This window comes from Pongo pygmaeus, chromosome 6 (assembly GCF_028885625.2).
Source record: "Pongo pygmaeus isolate AG05252 chromosome 6, NHGRI_mPonPyg2-v2.0_pri, whole genome shotgun sequence".
NCBI lineage: Eukaryota > Metazoa > Chordata > Mammalia > Primates > Hominidae > Pongo > Pongo pygmaeus.
Window position 1 is genome coordinate 148570224 of NC_072379.2, and position 25974 is coordinate 148596197.

A 25974-nucleotide genomic window follows, 5' to 3' on the forward strand; every position below is an offset into this window, starting at 1 on the left:
AAATTCTCAGAATGTTTTATATGCAGAAAATTTAAAACGTAGCATTACAAAGGAAATGATTATACTTGAAATATAGTTATTAAAATATAATTAAATTTATGGTATATATGCTCCTTAAAGTATTAACAAATTTAGCAATAAACCGTAATTTGAAAGTAATGATGAACATAACTGATCTATTATGTGCCTGCAACACTCGATAAGAAAATAATCTGTCTTCTATTGGTGATAGTCGTCGTACTTGCTAATAATATTGTAGTTTCCATGTATATTCAAAACAAGGAAATGCTGTTTTATTTACTGCTTAGTTTTGTTTTTGTTTTTGTTTCTGAGACAGAGTTTCGCTCTTGTTGCCCAGGATAGAGTGCAATGGCTCACTGCAGCCTTCACCTCCGAGGTTCAAGCGATTCTCCTGCATCAGCCTCTGGAATAGCTGGGATTACAGGCACATGCCACCATGCCCAGCTAATTTTTGTATTTTTAGTAGAGACAGGGTTTCACCATGTTGGTCAGGCTGGTCTTGAACTCCTGACCTCAGGTGATCCACCTGCGTCCGCCTCCCAAAGTGTTGGAATTACAGGCATGAGCCACTGCACCCGACCAGCACTTAGTTTTAAATATGGACCTCAGAATTTGAGGCCTTTCAGCATCTGATGCTCTTTTAGCATCATGCGTCTGCCGGTTAGATACATTAGTCATGTATCAGGTATATGGCTTACTATTCTACTGACTGCTTTTTAGAAATGGAAGTGATAGTCCCTTCTTAGAGTGTGATATGTTGAGTTAGGATGATAGACCATGTGTGATATTCAGATTAGAAGATCATTTAGACCAGACCTGTAGCAATGGGTGGGGTGACAGATGAATGAAAAACCTGAGTAAAAAATTTAAAAACATATTCTATATCCTAATAGTACTTAAATAGTAATATACAGCATTTGGAATACATTTTGAAAATTGTATGTATAGCTTGATATATTAAAGCATTTGATAATGCCAGAGGAAATATTTTCATGTAAGCAGTAATGCTTCTGTGAAGTTTTTATAGTTTTACTTAGAATGAGTAACATTTCTCTAAACACATTTAACCATGCAGACTGATCTTGGTCAGTCGTCAATTTTTGATTTGCTTTAACATTAGATATAGAAATGTATGAAAATTCTTAAATTGTGAAATGTCTTTTGTTTTAGAATATAAAATAACTAAGCTCTCAATTAGTTTTTAACAAAGACTGGAATGAGAAAACATTTCCTTAGAGTTTATGTTATAAAACTAAATCAACTTATTTTTATTCTGAAGTCTTGAATTCATTTTATCGTAAGGTGGAGTGAGGCACACAATAGAGAGTAAAACCTCTAGAGTCAGCCTAGCTGGCTTCTTATTGCAGCCCTACTAGTCCTTGTGGGGAAGGTTACGGAATATCTCTGAATCTTACTTTCATCATAAGTAACATGAGGGTGCTAAGAGCACACACTTGATAGAATTACAGTGAGGATCACATCTTCTCAGTACATGAAAGTTAGGGCTTTAGTGTTTTGATGAAGAAGAAATTGCCACTGTTCTACTCTGGAAGAGAAAACTGTTAAGCACCTAATACAGTTTTTAATATTAATAATTTCTAAACGCTCATCATTTGATACTGGTGTACCCTGTTTTGACAGGTTCCCTTTTATGGGCCAGGCGGTAACTGGAACACAGAACAGTGAAGGACAGAACCTTGGACCACAGGCCGTTCCTCAGGTAACACTGCCTGTAATGAGTCACTCTAGAATGCACGCTTTTCTGTTTCCCAGCAAACTCATGCTTTAGAGTAAGGCCCCTGCTAGAGAGTAGTACTAGGTTTGTGCAGAAGTAATTGCGGATTTCACCTTACGCCATTTGCCAGTGGCAAAAACCGCAATTACTTTTTCACCAACCTAAATAGTAGCCTTATTATCAGCACAGCCAAAAGTAACCAAAAAGACATTTTACTGCTTTTTAAACAAAAGACAAATTAAGGTTAAAAAAATTGGCTGTGATTTCTGAAAAGGATTTATATACTTACGGGTTACAAGTCACTTGATGGCAAAACCAAATGCTCAGGACTTTTGGTTTTACTTTTATTCACTTATTTTTAACTCCAGAAGGACATTTTCATGTCCTGCATTTTAGAATTAAACCCATTATATTTAAAATGTAAAACTTATATAAATACTAGAAAACGGCTGGGCACGGTGGCTCACGCCTCTAATCCCAGCACTTTGGGAGGCTGAGATGGGCAAATTATGAAGTCAGCAGTTTGAGACCAGCCTGACCAACATAGTGAAACCCCGTCTCTACTAAAAATACAAAAATTAGTCAGGCGTGGTGGCATGCACCTATAGTCCCAGCTACTTGGGAGACTGAGGCAGGAGAATGGCTTGAACCCGGGAGGCAGAGGTTGCAGTGAGCCGAGATCACGCCACTGCACTCCAGCTTGGGTGACAGAGCGAGACTTCGTCTCAAACAAACAAACAAAGCAACTAGAAAACAATATGCTGTATTTGTTTTTTCCTTTTTTCTTCCCATCCTTGTTGGAAGATATGCTATATTCTTAATATAATATCAAGCGGTATCTGGGGAAGTAAAACTCATGTAGTATTTTTGTCAGTGATTTTTTTTTTATAAAGGGAGCTACTTACTATAATATATGTCCTGTTTTCTTCCTTGCCCTGCCAGTTATGCTTTAGATTTATTATGCTGATAATTATATTCTTCTCATTATTAAAAGAGGAAACAGAAGCCATTTGATATAATGGGAAAAGCATAGCCTTTATAGCTGAGTTTTTTAAAGAAATTATAGTTCCACTATGAATTTACTGTGCAACTTTGGGCAAATTCTTTAGCCTCTTGTTTTTTAATATGTCAAATGTTAAACCAACTGCTTTGTAGTATTGTGAAGATTGCACATAATACATTCTGGCTGCTAGTATAAGTTTATAATTATTACCTTGTATACAGCTCATGTTAAGGAGAACTTGTGACAACTGGATAAACATTTTTCAACATTAATTTGTTAGGTGATTATCAGGGACTTGTGAGATTAATAACTGCTTGTTCAGTCACCTGGAAGAAATAAGACTTTTAACTTGAAAATAAAACGAATTAAATACTTATTATTTACTTATTTTTTTAATTTTTTTGGGAACAGGATCTTGCTGTGTTGCCCAGGCTGGCCTCAAACACCTGGGCTCAAGCGATCCTACCACCTCAGCCTCCCAAGTAGCCGGGACTACAGGCGTGTGTAGAAAATAAGGCTAATATTTTTATTAACTTATTTTTCTTTTATATTTGTGCATGTTAGAGACATTAGTTTTTGTTATAAATAACCATGCTGTGGAGTGGCATTTAGTCAATCTGGAACTTGTGTTTGATTGAAACAGAAACCAGGTAAACTTCATCAAAAAGTGAGATTTTTTATATAGATCTCTCGCTTAGTATTAGCAGTAACTGATTTGCCCTGTATTATATTTCTGATGAATAATCCTTTACCTCAAGCATAATTGTTTTCAGCCAAAATCTAGACAGTGTGGTAGTTCAGAGATAGTAATAAGAATTCAGAATTAGGTTGCCACCACTAAATTCATTCTACTTTTTATAAAAAAACCTTTAAAAGATATCTTAGGAAATTAAAGGGTTTTTTCTTCCATTTCTTTTTCTTTCTTTCTTTTAAAGTTTTTTCCCCCCTTTAACTGAAATGTGGAATAAACATATTTGTAAATTTTACTTATTTTAGGATGGCAGTATAACACATCAGATTTCTAGGCCTAATCCTCCAAATTTTGGTCCAGGCTTTGTCAGTAAGTATAAATCTAATAAGTTAATGTTTTCTGGGGATTGCTTGTCTGCACTCTATGTGTGCTGTTCTAAACCTGAAGTGAGTGTAGGTACACCAGTTCAAGCCCAGGTGCCCTCCTGTCTTACTAAACATCACTGCACTATTAGGCAACTCTTCTTCAAGGCATGTGTTTTCATTGCTTTTTTCACTGTGCATGAAGAATTATAGTTACAGAAAAGTATTTTAATACAGAAAAACCATCTTCCCCATTCTCTTCAATATTGTTGCTGTTTTTGTGTACAGATTGGGCACTTTACAGTCTATAGAATTAAACCACGTTTTGCTCTAAGAACTGTCTTCCTAAGTGACAAGGACACTAAATGGGAAAAACAAAGGGATTATACTTAGCAATAAGTTGGGTTAGCAGCATGGTGTAAAGGTCAGGTATGCAAGGTGCCCCTGAATCCTTTCTAGTTATTTGCAGGGGTCCCAAGGTGGTTCAGGATAGTGTTTAAAGTTCTCCCCAAACTGAACCTTTCTGAAATCTTCAGACTGTTTAGCTAACTTTTTTTTCACCATTATTTTTCATTTTGCTCACTTCTGCTCTCCTGGTTCCAGAAACCAGAAAGGCTTTCCTTGCGGTAGGTCTCATTCTACCAGAAGCAGAGCTTCTGAAATCTTGTGAAAAAGCCTGTTCTTAAAAAATGCCCTTCAAATTTAGTAGACTAGATTTCAAATTCATACTTGTACTGGAACTTCTGGGTTTAGGAACAAACCCAAAGTCTGACCTTTTGAAATTCCCCCTACATTAATTGTTACTATAATTTGAATACATATTTGTATTAAAAACAAGTAAAGAACTATACCAACTGGCTTTTTCTAGCTTTATTGTGCCCATTGGCTTTGGTTGGATTCTTAATGTATGACAATATTCTGTTATCATTGATGTTATTTTCAGTGAATGTCCTTTTTAGAAATGTATTTATTCATTTCTTTGTCTTATAGTGAGTCAAAAAGGTATATTCAGAATTTCACTATATACGATGGCTTTTTTTTTCCCCCTTGGACTGGGTATCAATGAAGTAAAGTGCCCTTAAAGAATAAAGAAGAGAATATTGGTACAAAATGAAGAGATATAGCCATTTGGGGAGAATTACTAGCAGTTGTAAAAGCAGAAAATGTTTTGCTTGGTTAACTATTCCCTCCCCTTATTTTAAAAAATATAAACTACAGAATAATAATTACCAATGTTTTCAACTTATGGATTTCCTTTATAAGTCATAGACTTTAAGTTATTCCATTCTAAAACATTCTGGGTTCCCTTTCTCTCTGTTTAGGATATTTTTTCACTATTAAGAAATAGGAAAGAACTTATAAACTCAGGAAAATTAACATGGGAAGTGATTTCCTAGTCTATGCGCTAGACGTTAATGGGATATGTCTTTGTCTCTTCAAAATCTGTAAAGTCGTATTGATAAAATGCATGTATACCTTAGTATGTAGCTTGGCTTGTGGGTTAGAGAATTTGTTTAGTAAAAAAAAAGAATTTCATTACATAAGTCTTCTGCTTTTCCAAGATTGGATTTGTAATATTTATAAGTGCTAAGTTAACCAGTATCTCAAGAATGTGCATTCTCTGGCTTTCTCAATTAAATATTTTTCTAAAATCTGATATTTTATCATTACATAATGGTCTAATATTTAGTATTGTGTTTTCAAATTTCCTATTATGTGGTCATGGTGAAACTACTTCCTTACAAAATAGATTTGTGTAACTTATAATGTTGGACTCTTTAGAAAATTAACACAACTGAATTTTAATTTTTCCTCAGATGATTCACAGCATAAGCAGTATGAAGAGTGGCTCCAGGAGACCCAACAGCTGCTTCAAATGCAGCAGAAGTATCTTGAAGAACAAATTGGTGCTCACAGAAAATCTAAGAAGGCCCTTTCAGCTAAACAACGTACTGCCAAGAAAGCTGGGCGTGAATTTCCAGAGGAAGATGCAGAACAACTCAAGCATGTTACTGAATAGCAAAGCATGGTTCAGAAACAGCTAGAACAGGTAATAAATAGGTTTGCAAAATAGAAACTACCAACAATTAATGAGTAGAATGTTTTGGTGTGTCGTCCATTAGTGACTTTGACTAGTGATTTTTTTTGACTAGTATTAAATGGCATTAAAAGTACATTGCCAAAAAGTGACAGCTCTGAGACCTCTTAGTAACTGCAGCCATAACAGCTCCAGTCTTTTACTTAGAGTGATGGTCACAGCACATACTAAATAAATGACACAAAAGAGATTGAGTCTCATAATTTCGACTTCGAAGAACTGTTTTCAACCTTGGTATAGTTGGAGACGTTATTTTTTCTGCACTAAGAAATCACTGCAAAGACCATGTTTCCATTATACATCATTGAGAGTATTCAACTCAACTGAGGACCGAGCTCATGGGGAGATACTGGGTTTAGTTTGGAATAAGAATTGGGGGCCCAGGAAGTATTTTTGTTTACTTGGAGTTGATATTATTATTATTTCTTAATGTTTTGGTCTTAAAATACATTGGTATGTCTTATGTGAAGGACCGTTCCAGAAAAATGAAATCATTTTGCCATTATCTTCTATTATAAACGAGATGTTTATCAGAATATTTAAACTGAATAATATACTGGAAAAGAACATGTAAAAATTGTATTTAAAATAAAACAATAGTAGTGTACAAAATGGGTTCAGAGCCAACTCCTAGGTATATTTACCCAAGTAAATTAAAAACTTAAGGTTCAGGCCAGGCGTGGTGGTTCATACCTATAATTCCAGCACTTTGGGAGGCCGAGGTGGGTGGATCACTTGAGGTCAGGAGTTTGAGACCAGCCTGGCCAACATGGTGAAACCCTGTCTCTACTAAAAATACAAAAATTAGTTAAGTATGGTGGCGTGTGCCTGTAATCCCAGCTATTTGGGAGGCTGAGGCAGGAGAATCCCTTGAACCAAGGAGTCAGAGGTTGTGAGCCGAGCTTGCGCCACCATACTCCAGCCTGGCGACAAAGTGAGACTCCATCTCAAAAAAAAAAAAAAAAAAAAAAAAGGGAGTGCTCTATAATGAACACTGTAGGAAGCACTTCCATTTACGTTGTCTTATCTACATCTTTCTGAAGGAGTTGGTATTATCCCCATTTTACAAACTGATTCATTGTAGAGGTTATAAACACTGTGTACATGTGGCCAGGCGCAGTGGCTCATGCCTGTAATCCCAGCACTTTGGGAAGCCAAGGCAGGCGGATCACCTGAGGCCGGGAGTTCGAGACCAGCCTGGCCAACATGGCAAAACCCATCTCTACTAAAAATACAAAAAGTTAGCCAGGCATGGTGGCAGGTGCCTGTAATCCCAGCTGCTTGGGAGGTTGAGGCAGGAGAATTGTTTGAACCCGGGAGGTGGAGGCTGCAGTGAGCCGAGATTGTACCATTGCACTCCAGCCTGGGCAACAAGAACAAAACTCTTGTCTCAAAAACAAAACAAAACAAAACCAAAAAATCCCAAAAAATACCCCCACTGTACATGTTTGCTTATAACTATTAGATTAGGGATTTGGACTCAAGTGTCTTATCTTCAAACCACAGCTACCACAATAACGTACCAACAAGGTGATTATAATTCCAATTGTTTAAAACTAGGATTATTCCAGAATGAAAGGTTTCTGTTCTCTTTAAATCTACTCTCTGGGTTCGTGTTTACTGTAGGTTAATATTCTTGTAAAGATATGTTTAATAAAGTGTATATTTTTTTTTTAGCACTTTCATTGCCATCTGGCATATTTGTACAAGGTCTTTTGATGAGGGCCTAATTTTTGCATATCCATGGATCAAATCCTATTTAGAAGCTAATACTTGAGAAATGGGATACATCATCTATTACATAGTTGCCAAAGATCCAGTATAATTATATTAAGATAAGCAGTTTGATGGTAATGTTTTAAAAAGTATTATAAAATATCATGAGAAAGACATGGATGACCACCTTATATATCCCAGATACTGTTGTAGGTGCTTTCTGTACTTTCTTACTACTTCACCAACCAATGGTAATTTCTCAGTTCTAACCAGTAAACTGGCCAGGAAAAATAAGAAAATAGGAGTTACACAACTGTTGAAGAAGAGATCAAACATGATTATTTGCAGAAAATATTAGTCTACCTGGGGAACCCAAGAAAATACTTTGAAAAACTATTAGAACTCCTGAGTTTAGTATATTAACCTAATATTTATCTAAAAATTCATATACACATCCTTTTGCATTCCTTCTTTCCCTAGCTTGCTGAATGAGATGGTGAGGTTCTCCAGAGCATAGATTGCGTCTTGATTGATATCTGGTCTGTAGTATTGAGCACATTGGGACACAAAAGGTTTTTGTAATTGATTAATTAATTGATATTAGCCATTATATTAAGAGACTATTTACAGACTATTCAAAATACTGCCTCGGAGCTTGTATAGATTTCAGAAATTATAATTTGAGTGTTAGCCATTAAATTGAAAGTGTTCAACAAATTTAGTCTTTTTAATCTGGGCGGGGGGTGTGATATTCGTGCTGGTAATTCATCTTGTGTTAAAATGTTGTACAATTTATATATTTAAGAAATGAAATCTTAACATTTAAATGGTTCAAGTTTGAGTTAAGTCTGTTATTCTAACATTGTATGTTAATGTAATTTCTAGGACATCAAATTAGCTGCTTGTGTAACCTTTTTTTATTGTATATTTTTTATGTATAGTATAAATAGTATATATGAGTTTCACCATAAGATTTTAATACCTATTTTACAAAACCGTTTTTGATATTTCATATGTGGAGCACTTTTACAGATAACTTTATAAAAATCCTGTTGTTAAAGAGATTGACAGTCGTTAGTTAAGGCTTATCAATTCAATTTTTTTGTGACTTTTGCAGTTACCCAAGCAAAATATGTTTGCTTCTACAGGGCCAAACTGCCCTCTGTGTAACCTCAACCACAGTCATCAGCCAGTGTTTTACTTCAGTACCTATGCTGTATAGAAATGAGTAATGATGCATTTTGTTATTCTAGATTCGTAAACAACAGAAAGAACATGCTGAATTGATTGAAGATTATCGGATCAAACAGCAGCAACAGCAGCAGCAATGTGCGATGGCCCCACCTACCATGATGCCCATTGTCCAGCCCCAGCCACCCCTAATTCCAGGTGCCACTCCACCCACCATGAGCCAACCCGCCTTTCCCATGGTGCCACAGCAGCTTCAGCACCAGCAGCACACAACAGTTATTTCTGGCCATACTAGCCCTGTTAGAATGCCCAGTTTACCTGGATGGCAACCCAACAGTGCTCCTGCCCATCTGCCCCTCAATCCTCCTAGAATTCAGCCCCCAATTGCCCAATTACCAATAAAAACTTGTACACCAGCCCCAGGGACAGTCTCAAATGCAAATCCACAGAGTGGACCACCACCTTGGGTAGAATTTGATGACAACAATCCCTTTAGTGAAAGTTTTCAAGAACGGGAACGTAAGGAATGTTTACGAGAACAGCAAGAGAGACAACAGATCCAACTCATGCAGGAGGTAGATAGACAAAGAGCTTTGCAGCAGAGGATGGAAATGGAGCAGCATGGCATGGTGGGCTCTGAGATAAGTAGTAGTAGGACATCTGTGTCCCAGATTCCCTTCTACAGTTCCGACTTACCTTGTGATTTTATGCAACCTCCAAGACCCCTTCAGCAGTCTCCACAACACCAACAGCAAATGGGGCAGGTTTTACAGCAGCAGAGTATACAACAAGGATCAATTAATTCACCCTCCACCCAAACTTTCATGCAGACTAATGAGCGAAGGCAGGTAGGGCCTCCTTCATTTGTTCCTGATTCACCATCAATCCCTGTTGGAAGCCCAAATTTTTCTTCTGTTAAGCAGGGACATGGAAATCTTTCTGGGACCAGCTTCCTGCAGTCCCCAGTGAGGCCTTCTTTTACACCTGCTTTACCAGCAGCACCTCCAGTAGCTAATAGCAGTCTCCCATGTGGCCAAGATTCTACTATAACCCATGGACACAGTTATCCGGGATCAACCCAATCGCTCATTCAGTTGTGTTCTGATATAATCCCAGAGGAAAAAGGGAAAAAGAAAGAAGAAAAGAGATGATGATGCAGAATCCACCAAGGCTCCATCAACTCCCCATTCAGATAGAACTGCCCCACCGACTCCAGGCATCTCAGAAACTACCTCTACTCCTACAGTGAGCACACCCAGTGAGCTTCCTCAACAAGCCGACCAAGAGTCAGTGGAACCAGTCGGCCCATCCACTCCCAATATGGCAACAGGCCAGCTAGGTACAGAATTAGAGAACGAACTGCCCAATAGTGATTTCTCACAAGCAACTCCAAATCAACAGACTTATGCAAATTCAGAAGTAGATAAGCTCTCCATGGGAACCCCTGCCAAAACAGAAGAGAGAAAACTGGAAAAGGCTGAGACAGAGTCCTGCCCAGGCCAAGAGGAGCCTAAATTGGAGGAACAGAATGGTAGTAAAGTAGAAGGAAATGCTGTAGCCTGTCCTGTCTCCTCAGCACAGAGTCCTCCCCATTCTGCTGGGGCCCCTGCTGCCAAAGGAGACTCAGGGAATGAACTTCTGAAACACTTGTTGAAAAATAAAAAGTCATCTTCTCTTTTGAATCAAAAACCTGAGGGCAGTATTTGTTCAGAAGATGACTATACAAAGGATAATAAACCAGTTGAGAAGCAGAACCCAGCTGAAGGACTGGTAAGTGTAAATCATAAAAACAACAACTTTTTTCTTTTGTTTTAAATTATACTTACAGCAGATTAGTACCAGCAACTATATTTCCACATTATTCTACAATCTTTTTATTCTAAAGGACCATTTTTTATTTTGTCATTTCTACCTCTCTGGAACCCATGTTTTTACTTATATCTAAACTATATTAAATAATAATTTGTTAACTATTTTTTAAAAAGCAAAGGCATGTATTGCATTTCATATATAACATGATGTATAGCAACTGGTTATTACCACATTGAGTTGATATGACTAAAGCAAAGTAAATAAATGTCTATGTACTTTATTGTAAATAAGTGATTAATTTCCATTAACCTCTTTAAAATGTAGAGGATAGCCCATGCACCCCTATTAATACCCTTGGCACTCTTAGGGATACCACACTGGGAAGCTATTGTGTGGTTACAGTGTTGTATTGATACTTAATGTAATGTTACATGTAGATACTATTTTGTAGTTTTCCATGTATCAATTTTCTATCAGTTTTAAGTTATTAACATTTAATTTCCTTTTTTTTTCATTTATATGAAGAGCTAACTTGTAAATATACCTTTACAAGAATCCGTCCCCTTTATTTCAGTTAACTTCATTAAGATAGTTCCAAAACTGGAGTTTCTGAGTCATGGGAATCGGTCTGCTTAATAGCTCTTGCCTGTTTATCTTTCAGAAGGTGCAGTGCCATTACCAGTGCATTCATAAAGCTGTCCCTAGAGAGCTTCTCAAATTGGATTTCATTTTCATATTTTAATTAGGGGTTGAGTGGTATATTTAGTTGTCCAGTTTTTTCATTTTAAGATTGTTAATGAAGCTCATCTTTTTGCAAGTGTTGCTTTTTTTCTTGTCTTTGACCATTCAGTAGAGATTGAGTGTTGACTTGATAGATTTGTGTAATTTTTGTAAATTTTACTGGTTATGCTTTTACAGTTGTCACCAGTAAATATAGGCAACTCTCCAGCACAATCTCCATCCACTTTCTCTAAGACATCTTATACGCTGAGGAGTACTAAATAACTTGCAGCCTTCTCTCTTTTTACCCTTCTATGTATACCACATGCTGCTGCTTCTGCCTGTTCTGTTCTCCCTTCTTATATACGTCTGGACAATATATTTTTATCTTTTGAAATGCAGTTCTTGAGTCATCTTTTTCCAGATACCTTTCTCACCTCTCCCAATCTCAAATATGTGTTGATGCTCGTGTTCTCACATAGCAATTTCTGTTGTACCACTTAACATTATTTAAATAGCTCCTTGAAGGATGTAGACTACATTTTGAGCACGTTTATATTAAAATTTATGCTGTATAAGAATGTTTAATGGCATGGGGAACAACCACGTCAAGTTTAAAAAGTAGCCCCTCCCCCCAAATTAAAGTGTGATTTAAATATATAGTGATTTAAATATATAAATATATAAATATATATAAATATATAAATATATGTAAATTTATAAAAATATGAATATATAGAAATATATATATAATACATATATATATATATATAAAATTAAGAAATTTTTAGGTTCTTGCCACTCAGAGTGCAGTCCCTGGGGATCCGCAGCATCCACATCAGGTGGGAGCTTTGTAACACATGCAGAATCTCCCGCCACACACCTGCTTCTCAGAATGTGAGACTTAACAAGATCCCCAGGTGATTCCTGTGCATCTGAAGGGGGGAAAAGTACTGCTCTAGGCAGGTGATTCTCAAAACTAAAGTGTGAGGAGCACCAGGAGGACTTGTTAAACCAAGATTGCTGGACACCAGCCCCAGTATTTCTGATTCTGTAGGTCTGGGTGGGACCAGATAATTTGCATTTCTAAACCAGTTCTAGATGCTGCTGCCGCCCTGGAGACTCCCCTTGAGAGCCACAGAACTAGCCTGGAGATGAGCAGTCTGAGCCTGCTTTCACCTCCCTCCATGAGCTGAGAATGGCTTTTACATTTTTAAATGGTTGAAAAAAAATCTAAGGAAGAGTAGTATTTTGTGACACATAAAAAGTATACAAAATTCAAATTTGTCCGTGAATTTTAAAAGTTTTATTTGAACGCAGCCAAGCTCACTGATTTATGAATTGTTTATGGCTGCTTTTGAAGTACAAGGGCAGAGTTGAGTAATTATGCCAGGGGCTGTATGGCCTACAAAGGCTTACAATATTTACCATCTGGCTCTTTACGTAAAAATGTTGCCATCCATGCGCTAAACTATTTAGACTATAACTGGAAACTAATTTTCAGAACCCTCAAAGATTCAATGCAGAATTCATTACAGTAAGTTCAGCTACTATAATCGTCTATAGCGAAGTACTGCTGTTAAATTTAGAAATAATGGAGTCTGAAAATATTCCTGTATTTTAAGGTATTGATAGGACTACCCTTAAAGGCCTTTTCAGGGCTTGGCTTATTCTCACTTTGTAATGATAAAAATAAAGGAAAGGTTTATTTGTTATCATCTATGTTCTCTCCCATTGACTTTAAGTACATGGCCATTATTTTTCAGTCAAATACAGTTGTGAACTAATTTGAAGAACCGGTGTTTTTTCTTTTTATTGTTGTCTGGTGCTATCTGTTCTCTCACCTAAGATGCATAGGCTATAAAGCTTTTCTGGAGCCTGTGAATTGTTTCAGCACACCTCATATTTCACTAGTTCCTAAACCAAAAATAACTCACCAAGACCACTATGCAGAGGCTCCTATAGCCATCTACAAGCATCTCCTTCCCTTCTGCAGTCAGTAAGCAGGAATAAGGGGTTCCCCAGCCCCAGGGAGGTCAGCATGAGGGGTAATGCTTTGCCAGAAAGGGCTATGGCCTTACTAATGAGTTCTGCTCTTTCCTCAAGCTTCACAGCTTACTGATTTCCATACTTGAGAATAACATTTGAAGAAAAGGATGATGTTTTCGGAAAACCAGCATTTGACACCACTCTATCTTCCCTACTTATTTAATAACTTGTAGTGCCATGTTAGGATGATGTGTCATAGCTTGGCACTGCATGAACTAAAAACCAAATATGCAAATTGTTCACTTATTTTTTACCCTTTCCAATTATATTAGCAAACTTTGGGGGCTCAAATGCAAGGTGGTTTTGGATGTGGCAACCAGTTGCCAAAAACAGATGAAGGAAGTGAAACCAAGAAACAGCAAAGCAAACGGACTCAGAGGACGGGTGAGAAAGCAGCACCTCGCTCAAAGAAAAGGAAAGAGGACGAAGAGGAGAAACAAGCTATGTACTCTAGCACTGACACATTTGCCCACTTGAAACAGGTGAGGGTGAGTCATTTAGAGCAGCCCCTTTTAAAAGTCAAGGATATAGATATAGGCTGGGGGCAGTGGCTCATGCCTGTGATCCCAGCACTTTGGGAGGCTGAGGCAGGTGGATCACTTGAGGCATGAGTTCGAGATGAGCTTAGCCAACATGGCAAAACCCCATCTCTACTAAAAATACAAACATTTACTGGGCGTGGTGGTACACGCCTGTAATCCCAGCTACTTGGGAGGCTGAGGCACGAGAATTGCTTGAGCCTGGATGGCGGAGGTTGCAGTGAGCCGAGACTGTGCCACTGCACTCCAGCCTGGGTGACAGAATGAGACTCTTGTCTCAAAAAAAAAAAAAAAAAAAAAAAAAAAAAAAAAAAAAAAAATTCAAGGACATGAGAGGTCAAATGCTAAAAGACATCTGGACAAGGAACCTAGTAGACTTTTTCCAAGCAGAATTGCACCGTATCCTATTGGCATCTGAAATTTACGGTAATACAAATGGATTGATAGGTGATAGTCAAGATTTTCTTATGTTCATAAGGAGTAGCCTCAGTACCAAGAAAAAAATCTGTCCTCAGTACTTCGTTGTGACTCTGAATCCAAAGAAATGCATTGTAAATTCTGTTCTACACCTTTGTAGTTGTTACAGAAGGTGGGAGACAGTTGCTAATAGTGCTGTTGGTGGTACCCAGCCTCAGTTTATACCCCGGTTTTTGCTGAGCATAGATAAGAAATATGTTTTTCTTGTTAGATGCCTGGCAGCATTCATTTAGTACAGAGCTTATTTTTAAGTCTCAAAGGTCTGTAGTCTCTCTCACTTATTCCAGCATTTTGATACTTGAAAATTTTAAGTCTCATTTTTCTGAAGCCTTATTCAACAAAGTTGCTTCGGGTCTTAGAAAGTTGAGCTACACTGAGTTCCTTTTATCATGTACATTACTCTTAAATGTGTTTTTTAATAGCAGCGCTCTCTGCTCCCTCTAATGGAACCAATCATTGGAGTGAACTTTGCGCACTTCCTTCCTTATGGCAGTGGCCAGTTTAATAGTGGGAATCAACTTCTAGGAACTTTTGGCAGTGCTACCCTGGAAGAGGTTTTGGACTACTATTCTCAGTTGATCTACAAAGTATGTTTCTCTGCCAAGGTGTTGTCTTGCTTCATCTTTGGGTAACATGTCAGAATTGATAGAGCTTGTCTTGTTCTTGTATTTAGTTTACATCTACTCTTCCAAGTTTTATTAAAACCTAAGTTCAGCTACAGGGTTAAAATTTTACCTGGTGAAGTATTTCTAGCATAAACATTTGAAGTTGTTTTTATAGGTAAGAGTACAAATTGCAAGAAATATCTATTATGTACTTCCATGGTAGTGGAAATCCTTATTTCCTTATAACCTTTATTAACGCTTAAAATGAATTCAAAAATCATTGTAAATGGTGGGGATTTAAAAAAAGTAGTATTTTACCTTGAAAAATGAAATTAAAACAATTTTAAGTGTATCTTATCTAATAATTTAGGTATTAATTACAACTAATTCCTAGACTATTGTAGGTTTTTTTTTTTTTTTTTTGAGACAGGGTCTTGCTCTGTTACCCAGGCCAGATTGCAGTGGTGCAGTCTCAGCTCACTGTAATCTCTGCCTCCCAAATTCAAGCAATTCTAGTGCCTCAACCTACCAAGTAGCTGGGACTACAGGCATGCACCACCACGCCCTGAGGTCAAGGCTGCAGTGAGCATGATTGTGCCATTGCCCTCTACCTCTGGCTTGGGTGACAGAGCAAGTCTCTGTCTCCAAAAAGAAAAAAACCAAAAAAACAAAAACCTATCTTAACTCATAAGCTGTTCTCCAACCTTATTTTATCATCCTCATGAAATTCTTTATCTTTGCAAAATTTGTAATTTGACTTTGCACTTGATTTGCATGGTGTTATTGGTAGATTCCAAGTCTCTCCTTGAGAGACTAATCAGTAAATGACAAATTGGTGATAACTGTTAAGCTGGGAGAGGTGTCTGAAGAGGAACTACATTAATGATTTAGTTACTTTAGTAGTAGTATTACTACTGTTGCTTCTTTTAAAGGTCTTAGTCAATCCAGATTCTCATATCTCGGATGTGAGTTGTATTACAAGTTTAAGACCAGAAATTCTTAAGTTTTTCATAGAACTAGGGCATATCTTAATGAGAACTTAAAGGATATTTTGATAATATTTTGCAATTTATTGATTGCATTTTAAAGTTATCCTTCACTAGCTATAACCATGAAACTTGAAGAATTGCATAAATAAAATCAGGTATAAAGGAAATTAGCTTCTTAATTTCAGAGCTTAAGTAGTCAAGCTGGGTAAAGTAAGCAAGTTGATATGTCCATAAAATCACGAGTATCTGTTCCACTAAGAAGCCTCCTGGCCTTGTATGTATTGTTTTCTTGGTGTGCAAGATACGTCTTGATTACATTTCTGTAGCCTTGCTTCTATGTGCAAAAAATTCACAGAACTACGTTTTAGCAAGGTCATTGCATATTTGCTCAGTAGCGTATAATTTAAATTTTTTGGTCTCCTGCAGCAGAATAATTTAAGTAATCCTCCAACACCCCCTGCCTCTCTTCCTCCTACACCACCTCCTATGGCTTGTCAGAAGATGGCCAATGGTTTTGCAACAACTGAAGAACTTGCTGGAAAAGCCGGAGCGTTAGTGAGCCATGAAGGTATGATTATAGCCTCCAAATTTCACACCTTGGAGAAACGTGCCTCTGCCAGTTGTGTATTGTGAAATGGCAATAGAATTGTAAAGTTCTACCCATATATCAGTGTTGACTAAATGTATTTATGGTTTTGTGTTTTTTGCTTTTCTAGTTACCAAAACTCTAGGACCTAAACCATTTCAGCTGCCCTTCAGACCCTGGGACGACTTGTTGGCCCGAGCTCTTGCTCAGGGCCCCAAGACAGTTGATGTGCCAGCCTCCCTCCCAACACCACCTCATAACAATCAGGAAGAATTAAGGTACAGGTTATTTTTTTCTCAAATAATTCTTAGTTATTTCTTTTTTTTAAAAAAAATAAATGTATGTATGTGGCATAATGTCTTTAGGAATAGCATGTAGAAACATTTGAAGAGTAAAATTTGGTGAATAATCTTCAGGATTTAAAGTTTATAAGACATTGTTACCATTAAACATAATTAGTTTGCATTTTTTTAAGCCTACATCATATAGAGAGTTAAATAATCGAATAGACATTTAATTATTAGATTATTTAATCTAATTAAATAATCTAATAGACATTAAGGCAGTGGAAAATCTCCTTGCAACATATTTCAGAAATCATTGTCCTTTAAAGGCTATTAATGTGATTTATTGGGTTTATTGTTGTTTATAGATGTCTAAAATGAAAGAGCAGAAGTTGCTATATCAGAGAACGCTGTCATGGAAGAGAGTTTAAGAACTGTCGGGGGTTTGACCTCTTTGTGTCAGTTCTTTAACTGTGAGATTCTAATTGGGGAGAATCAAGTTCTGTTAGCAGATAATCGCTAGCCAACTCTTTAGATCCAGAGGGTTCTTACAACTTCATCAAATAATTATCTCTTCCTTGGAAAATCTGCCCACTACCCTCTATTTGATGAGACATTTATTTAACCTAAGTCCCTTACTTTATTAATGGGGAAACTTTGGACCAAAGTGGAGAATAATCTGTCCCGATTGAGGATCCAGGTCCTCTTTCTGCTGTACCTCAGTAGGCCAGCCTTTCTTGGGTCTCCTGCATGACAGCTGCTTCTCTGCGTGAGGAGTGGGAGACAGCAGTTCCACAGGGTTGTGGAACTTAGTCTGAGACCTCACAATTGGCCTGGTAGACTCAAACTTGAACTCAACAGGAGGGACCAGTCTTTTGTTTTTCTCACCTCACTTTATCAGTTAAGAAAAATAAGGGCCGATGAAGTCAATGGCCAAGTTTTCTCCCATCTTGCCAGTATAAAGAGCAGCAGTAGGACAGCTGTTTTCCCAGTCAGGTGAACGCAGGTGTGACCATTGCATATGTGCTTGGACTTCTCTTTCCTTTTTTTTGTCTTTTTAAAGTTTTCCTTTTTTATTGTTAAATCCAACCAGCAGCTCTTTCCTTTTCAAGCTACAGGAGTGCTGCCTAGGCTCAACGATCTGGGATTTTGAAAAGGTGCTTTCATGCTTTCTATGTTACATGCTAATCAGAACATCTTCCTCTTTGGCAGGTCTTCAAACTTTGGTGCTGAAGCTTTGGTTAAAAGGAAACATACCATTTAAATTATTTTGTAACTAAATATTGTTCTTGTATTTTTTTCCCAGTGTGGCTCTGAGCTGATTCATTTGCTGCTCATCGTATAGGTGCTGCCCAGAGTATCCTTACAGCTGTATTCATAGATGTCAGCAGGGTTGGTACAGGAAGCCCCCAGTGGTGGATTTGCAGACTTTGATGTGTGTGTTTATGTTTTTTCAGGATACAGGATCACTGTGGTGATCGAGATACTCCTGACAGTTTTGTTCCCTCATCCTCTCCTGAGAGTGTGGTTGGGGTAGAAGTGAGCAGGTATCCAGATCTGTCATTGGTCAAGGAGGAGCCTCCAGAACTGGTGCGGTGTCCCCCATCATTCCAATTCTTCCTAGCACTGCTGGGAAAAGTAAGAAAAACACTTAACCTTATTATTTCCCTTTACACTACGCCAATTTACTAATGTAAATATTTTGATTTTGAAAATCCATTAACACTTTTTTCCTCTTTTTTTCTCTCTTCTTTTTTAAGGTTCAGAATCAAGAAGGAATGACATCAAAACTGAGCCAGGCACTTTATATTTTGCGTCACCTTTTGGTCCTTCCCCAAATGTCCCAGATCAGGTCTTATATCTGTAGCAATTACTCTGCATCCTACAGCTGCTGAGGTAAAAGATTAAATGACTTCTTATTGTTAAACAGTATGTCCCCAATTTTAAAAGATGGGTCAGGTGTCTACCATGAAACACACACAACAGGATCACTGAGGATAAAGGGTCAGAGAGCAGGGCTGATGCTCACTGCAGACCTCTCAGCTGCCTTTGAGTGCCATCGTTTGTCATTGAATTGGTCTCAGCCTACGTCAAGTAAAAAGGGAAATTAGAGCTCACATTTTCTTATTAAAGGGTGTATACTTTAGAGAACTCTTTTTTTTTTTTTTTTTTTAAGTAGAGACAGTCGTCCTTCTGTTGCCCAGGCTGGAGTGCAGTGGCACAGTCATAGCTCACTGCAGCCTCAAACTTACTGGGCTCAAGTAATCCTTCTGCTTTAGCCTCCTCAGTAGCTGGGACTACATGTGTGAGCCATCATGTCCATCTCAGAAAAAACTTCTTTGTAACTGTTAACAGAGAAGAAAATTAAGCAATGAAAAAGAACTTTATCAGCAGTAATAGTTTTGCAGAAGCAATAGAAATGTTCTTCAAGTAGCATCTGCTTATATCAAACATAAGTAATTTCCTGAGGATTTTTTATTTTTTTAACTCTGAATTCTGTGAAGACATTTCAGTAGAGACCAAACTAAAAGTCTAATGATGTGATATTTTGGTTATCAACAAAATACAGCAGTAGCAAGACCTTTGTCTGTTCTTATGGGATGTGTCAGAGCTGGAGGGAAGCCCCTGGAAGTAAGCTTTCTGACCACCTGTAGGAACTGCCGGGGTCTGTCAGATGTTACGATATCTAAAATAGTTTAATGTGTTACTAGATATTTAATGTTAATTAGAATCCCTTTATGAGGATTTCTGTTTATAAATTTCTTTTTTTGGATATTGGTTCATTAGAGCTAATTTTTTTCCTGAGATTCTTTAAGTCTAAATAAAATTTGTTGGATTTTCTTAGAATCTGTGTATCATGCAAAGAGGATTTATCCTAAGTGTGTATTTTTCTTCAGTGGTTCACTGTTGCCTTCTGGGTGAATAATACAGCATTTGCATTTGGTTTTAGAACATTAGCAGTGTTGTGGCTGCATTTTCCGACCTTCTTCACGTCCGAATCCCTAACAGCTATGAGGGTAGCAATGCTCCAGATGTCCCATCCATGGGTTTGGTCAGTAGCCACAGAATCAACCCAGGTTTGGAGTATCGACAGCATTTACTTCTCCGTGAGCCTCCGCCAGGATCTGCAAACCCTCCCAGATTAGTGAGCTCTTACCGGCTGAAGCAGCCTAATGTACCATTTCCTCCAACAAGCAATGGTGAGCTAGTGAGCTTTTTGTTAACCCCAAATCCATTCGTGATTCAAAAGCTTACTCTTTGAGATACTGATTATCTTTTAACAACGGACAGGTAACATACTGGCGTATAGTCCTTGGTGAACTCACCACGTGTGGGTGTTCTGTTTTCTGTGCTGTGATTTGGCCTCTAGTGCTTTGGCCTGTGTATTCTGTCATGCTGTCACCAGGGGCTATGTGAGTGCCAGCCATCTGCGCAGGCTGCCAGAAGAAGCCCGTGACGGGCTTGCCCTTGAGCAGCTTTTGTTCTTCCTATCTCCCAACCCCCATCCCACTGCACCTGGGCCACCTGGTACAGATGGGGCTGGTGACCTGACGCGGGTTCTGTTTCCTGTTCTCCTCTGCTTTCCATCCTCACCTACCTCTTGTTTTACCCCTGCACCAGCTCTATAGGTCCCTTCTCTTCCCACAGAGGTGTTCATGCCCCCCATCTCTGAGAATGGAACAACTTCCTTAGACCGACCATGATGTCGCTTTCCTTCCTGCCTCACTGGCAATCTTACGAGCGTGCTCAGTCCAGGCCCTGGCTTCCTCCTCTTGGCTTCTAGCTGTTTCTGTCACTTTTTCCCTGCTCCTTTTTGCCTTCACACTGCACCTGAATGATGCTTTCTAATTCCTGAGTCCTTATTTACCTTCTTATCCTTGGCCTTGGCTCTTTCCTCATTTCTGACTCTGCAAGTCACACTTATTTAAGACTCTTACACGTATGTCATTGTATCTTTCATAAAATGTTTCTTTACCATCTCAACCTGCAAGCAAAGGTAATATCTGTTTCCCTCTCCATCTTACTGTGTGCTTAGACTGAGTAGTAATCTCTCTTTCCCTCTCCGTCTTACTGTGTGCTTAGACTGAGTAGTAATCTCTGTTTCCCTCTCTGTCTTACTTTGTGCTTAGACTGAGTAGTAATCTCTGTTTCCCTCTCTGTCTTACTTTGTGCTTAGACTGAGTAGTAATCTCTGTTTCCCTCTCTGTCTTACTTTGTGCTTAGACTGAGTAGTAATCTCTGTTTCCCTCTCTGTCTTACTTTGTGCTTAGACTGAGTAGTAATCTCTCTTGGTGACTTAGTTTTATTAGATTCTTCTTTTATACTGCCATTGCTTTCCCGGCTATTTGAGAATAGGCATGTTTCTTTATTTCTGCCCTAGTGTCAGATAATCGACTCTGTAACCATTGCTTAGAAGATAAATTTTTTTTATTAATTAAAGAATAAAGTTAATGAACCATGTTGTAATGAGTTGATACTGCATAATTTTTCACCATGTGCCACCTTGTGTCATCAGTCAGTTTTAATTACTAACAAAAGTTGATTGCCTTTAGGTCTTTCTGGATATAAGGATTCTAGTCATGGTATTGCAGAAAGTGCAGCACTCAGACCACAGTGGTGTTGTCATTGTAAAGTGGTTATTCTTGGAAGTGGTGTGCGGAAATCTTTCAAAGATCTGACCCTTTTGAACAAGGTACTTTGCTATTCCTTTTATGACCCCACCTCCTACCTCCAGCGAAAATGTCCTTGGCAGTATCTCTTCCAACATCAGAGAGAGACACCACTTATGGTGGTGTGATGGACACATGTTTCTGGTGATGGCACCAGCGTATATCAGACGTGCTTGGGCTGAACACCAAAGAGCTACAACAGGCTGTTAAAGGGAATATTATGAGGACTACCTATTTTTAAATAGAGTGAACCCTGGACCACATAGTTTGGTTTTGTACATGTGTTTTTTCCCTAGCTAAATTGTCACATGCTAAATATTGGAACATAGTTTCCTTTCTCCTATTAAGATAAAGAACCACTGTCACTTCTGAATATAACATAAAAACAATGTATAGATCCTGTTTTCATTAAATTTTGACTTGTTGAGATTTCCACACATTTCTCTTTGCTTTTCAGGGTTCCTGAGAAAGCACCAAGAGGGTAGAGAAGGACATTGTCTTCTGTAGTAATAACTGCTTTATTCTTTATTCATCAACTGCACAAGCGAAAAACTCAGAAACCAAGGTGAGATTAGGATAATCTCAGCTGATAACAATGTGTAACGAGTGACTTCTGTGTTCTGGGCATATGGGAGTGAATAAAGATGTGTCCCTGCCTTCATGGAGCTCTGTGTGGGGAATCCAAAGCAGGTGCTGACCCGGCAGAGGAGGAGAGGGTGTAGGGAGCCTTGAGTCGTGCTACCCTTTCAACTTAGTTATTTGACAGAAGTGGGCAGAGTTATGTTCTAAAAGTTAGTAAACAGAACACTAATGTTAAAATCTTTAATTTTACCAGTTTAATATTTTTTTTGAGACGGAGTCTCATTCTGGTCCCACAGGCTGAAGGGCATTGGCACATCTTGGCTCACTGCAGACTCCGCCTCCCAATTCAAGCAATTCTCCTGCCTCAGCCTCCTGAGTAGCTAGGATAACAGGTGCGCGCCACCACGCCCAGCTAATTTTTGTAGTTTAGTAGAGATGGGGTTTCACCATGTTGGCCAGGCTGGTCTCAAATTCCTGACCTCGTCATCTGCCCACCTCAGCCTCCCAAAGTGCTGGGATTACAGGTGTGAGCCACTGCACCCGGCCGTAAATATCTTAATATTTTAAAATTATTTTTATTGATGTTACCCCAATAGGAAAACCTGTTTAAAGATAAAATTTAAGACTATTTGTGCATTTTAAGAGAAAACACTTTGCTCACAGTATGGTGAAAGAGGTCTGCTTTACTTGATTTTATGTAATTTGAGTGTGTCCAACTAATAGTTGATACAAATGATATGTTTGTAATCATGTTTTGAAGGAAGCTTTTCCTGTACAGTAATACTGCCAGTCATTCCTCCATCCAGGTTATTGCTCTGGTATGTCTTTCACAGAAGAACATTCTGAAGACTTATTTTTAACAGGTAGTTGTCTGTAGTATGCCTGTAATAAAATCCAAGCTAGATGACAAATAAATTTAGACCTTAAAATACATCAGCCTAAATGCAAGAAGGATTTTTTTTTCACCAGATAGTTTAAGTTGGTGTGCAGTCCCTGCCTGATTTGGTATAAGGCATGTCTTTTTTCAGATACCTCATCAGGCTTGGGGCATGTGAAAAGAGGGCAGCCTGTGGGTTGGTGTTTATTAGTTTATGATACTCTGTACCATAAAGTAAATAAGCTATTGGAGATTTCCCCTCAGCTCAACTGTTTCAGCAGCCAGATCAGAGCTGAGAAGCCTCAGAGAAAAGTTAGTATGATTCATTTGTTGACAGGGGCTCCTTCCCTTTCTCTAACATTTACACCAATTGATTAAGCCTGAGATTAACAGATGTGAATTTTAGAGTGGAGATAAGCTCTCAAGAAATGATGCTGCAGCATTCTTATTTGGTTAAACAAAAAACACTGTTCCATTGTACAAATTATATTAGCTCTTCTGACAGCATTGTGTGTGTGTGTTTTTTTTTTTCTTTTTCTGGTTTTAATATAGTTAGAAAGGGGATTGTCCAGAAAGTGTAAGAACAGAATATTCTCCAGAATTATGCCTTTGTGGAAAAGGCCTCGAAAGGATGCAGCACAGCTGCCATCACCCGCTGTCTATCCCTGTGCACCTTAGAGCATGGTCAGCTTCTGTGGTGCATGAGCCCCAGCACTTACTGCTGACTCTCCCTCTGCCCCTCAGGTCACCCATCCTCTTCAGTCATACTGCTCAGCTTCTTGTCTTAACAAGAACTGCTTTTCGGGCTTGTGAATTATTTTTCTTTGTCATGGTTTCTTTATGTTGCCCAGGAATCCATTCCTTCATTGCCACAATCACCTATGAGAGAAACGCCTTCCAAAGCATTTCATCAGTACAGCAACAACATCTCCACTTTGGATGTGCACTGTCTTCCCCAGCTCCCGGAGAAAGCTTCTCCCCCTGCCTCACCACCCATCGCCTTCCCTCCTGCTTCTGAAGCAGCCCAAGTCGAGGCCAAGCCAGATGAGCTGAAGGTGACAGTCAAGCTGAAGCCTCGGCTAAGAGCTGTCCATGGTGGGTTTGAAGATTGCAGGCCGCTCAATAAAAAATGGAGAGGAATGAAATGGAAGAAGTGGAGCATTCATATTGTAATCCCTAAGGGGACATTTAAACCACCTTGTGAGGATGAAATAGATGAATTTCTAAAGAAATAGGGCACTTCCCTTAAACCTGATCCTGTGCCCAAAGACTATCGGAAGTGTTGCTTTTGTCATGAAGAAGGTGATGGATTGACAGATGGACCAGCAAGGCTACTCAGCCTTGACTTGGATCTGTGGGTCCACTTGAACTGCGCTCTGTGTCCACGGAGGTCTATGAGACTCAGGCTGGTGCCTTAATAAATGTGGAGCTAGCTCTGAGGAGAGGCCTACAAATGAAATGTGTCTTCTGTCACAAGACAGGTGCCACTAGTGGATGCCACAGATTTCGACGCACCAACATTTATCACTTTACTTGCGCCATTAAAGCACAATGCATGTTTTTTAAGGACAAAACTATGCTTTGCCCCATGCACAAACCAAAGGGAATTCATGAGCAAGAATTAAGTTACTTTGCAGTCTTTAGGAGGGTCTATGTTCAGCGCGATGAGGTGCGACAGATTGCTAGCATCGTGCAACGAGGAGAACGGGACCATACCTTTCGCGTGGGTAGCCTCATCTTCCACACAATCGGTCAGCTGCTTCCACAGCAGATGCAAGCATTCCATTCTCCTAAAGCAGTCTTCCCTGTGGGCTATGAAGCCAGCCGGCTGTACTGGAGCACGCGCTATGCCAACAGGCACTGCCGCTACCTGTGCTCCATCGAGGAGAAGGATGGGCGCCCAGTGTTTGTCATCAGGATTGTGGAACAAGGCCATGAAGACCTGGTTCTAAGTGACATCTCACCTAAAGGTAACGTCTGCCATTCACATGCTGTGCAGAGCTACTTACTCTGATGTCAGGCTAATGAATGTATTTTGTCAGTTTTCCATGTTTGTCTCATGTTCGTTTTATATTTTATAATGTGTATTTTTCATTTACAAATGCCAATCTTTGTGTTCTCACACCTTGCTCTCTTTGCTATACAGTTGTCTAAACACTTTCATAGTCAATATATCTTTGAACATAAGAGTTGGTGAAGTAAATCCGAGAATGATTTGTAGATAAAGGTTGCCTGTCATTTGCATTGGGCATTGGGGACCTCCTTTTTCTTTTTCTTCTTCTTCTTCTTTTTTTTTTTTTTTTTGAGATGGAGTTTCTCTTTTGTTGCACAGGCTGGACTGCAATGGTGCGATCTCAGTTCCCCGCAACCTCCGCCTCCTGGGTTCAAGTGATTCTCCTGCCTCAGCCTCCCGAGTAGCTGGGATTACAGGCTTGCACTACCATCCCCGGCTAATTTTTATATTTTTAGTAGTTTTTAATTTTGTATTTTTAGTATTTTAGGGGTTTCGGCATGTTGGCCAGGCTGGTCTCAAACTCCTGACCTCAGGTGATCCACCTGCCTCAGCCACCGAAAGTGCTGGGATTACAGGTGTGAGCCACAGTACCCGACGGGGACCCCCTTTTTCTTAAAGTCAGTTTCTAGAAGGCAGGAATGACATCTAAACCATACTGTATACATTGTCTTATCTTAGGAACATCAGATATTACTTAAGTTTAGAGATGGAAATTAAACACTTAGTTTGGACCTCCATGGTTAAGTCTAGATTGTCACTTTTGCTTATGTAGAAAGTACACAAACAAAGGTATGTGGAGCTGCTTTCTTAAGTTTAGCACTTTAAAAAAAAAAAAGTCTGAAAATACTCTAAAGATAATTCCAAAGAAAATATCAATTTAACATTTTAATTTAAATCTGAGGGGAAAGGAACATAGCTATAGACATTACCAATTAGACTAATCATTTTAAAAT

General features: G+C 38.7%; 1 protein-coding gene across 1 annotated transcript in view; it reads left to right on the forward strand.

Moving 5' to 3' along the window:
* The window catches only part of LOC129040099 (histone-lysine N-methyltransferase 2C-like), a 108913-nt gene that overhangs the window by 70787 nt on the left and 12152 nt on the right, over positions 1 to 25974 (forward strand). The window contains 17 exon segments of the mRNA XM_063667966.1: positions 1663 to 1741; positions 3756 to 3819; positions 5630 to 5862; positions 8880 to 9946; positions 9948 to 10587; positions 13671 to 13880; positions 16435 to 16576; positions 16725 to 16872; positions 18336 to 18471; positions 18474 to 18516; positions 18639 to 18716; positions 18719 to 18774; positions 19829 to 20078; positions 21432 to 21571; positions 22006 to 22113; positions 23859 to 24384; positions 24387 to 24977. Coding sequence (XP_063524036.1) covers positions 1663 to 1741; positions 3756 to 3819; positions 5630 to 5862; positions 8880 to 9946; positions 9948 to 10587; positions 13671 to 13880; positions 16435 to 16576; positions 16725 to 16872; positions 18336 to 18471; positions 18474 to 18516; positions 18639 to 18716; positions 18719 to 18774; positions 19829 to 20078; positions 21432 to 21571; positions 22006 to 22113; positions 23859 to 24384; positions 24387 to 24977 — 4511 coding nt within the window.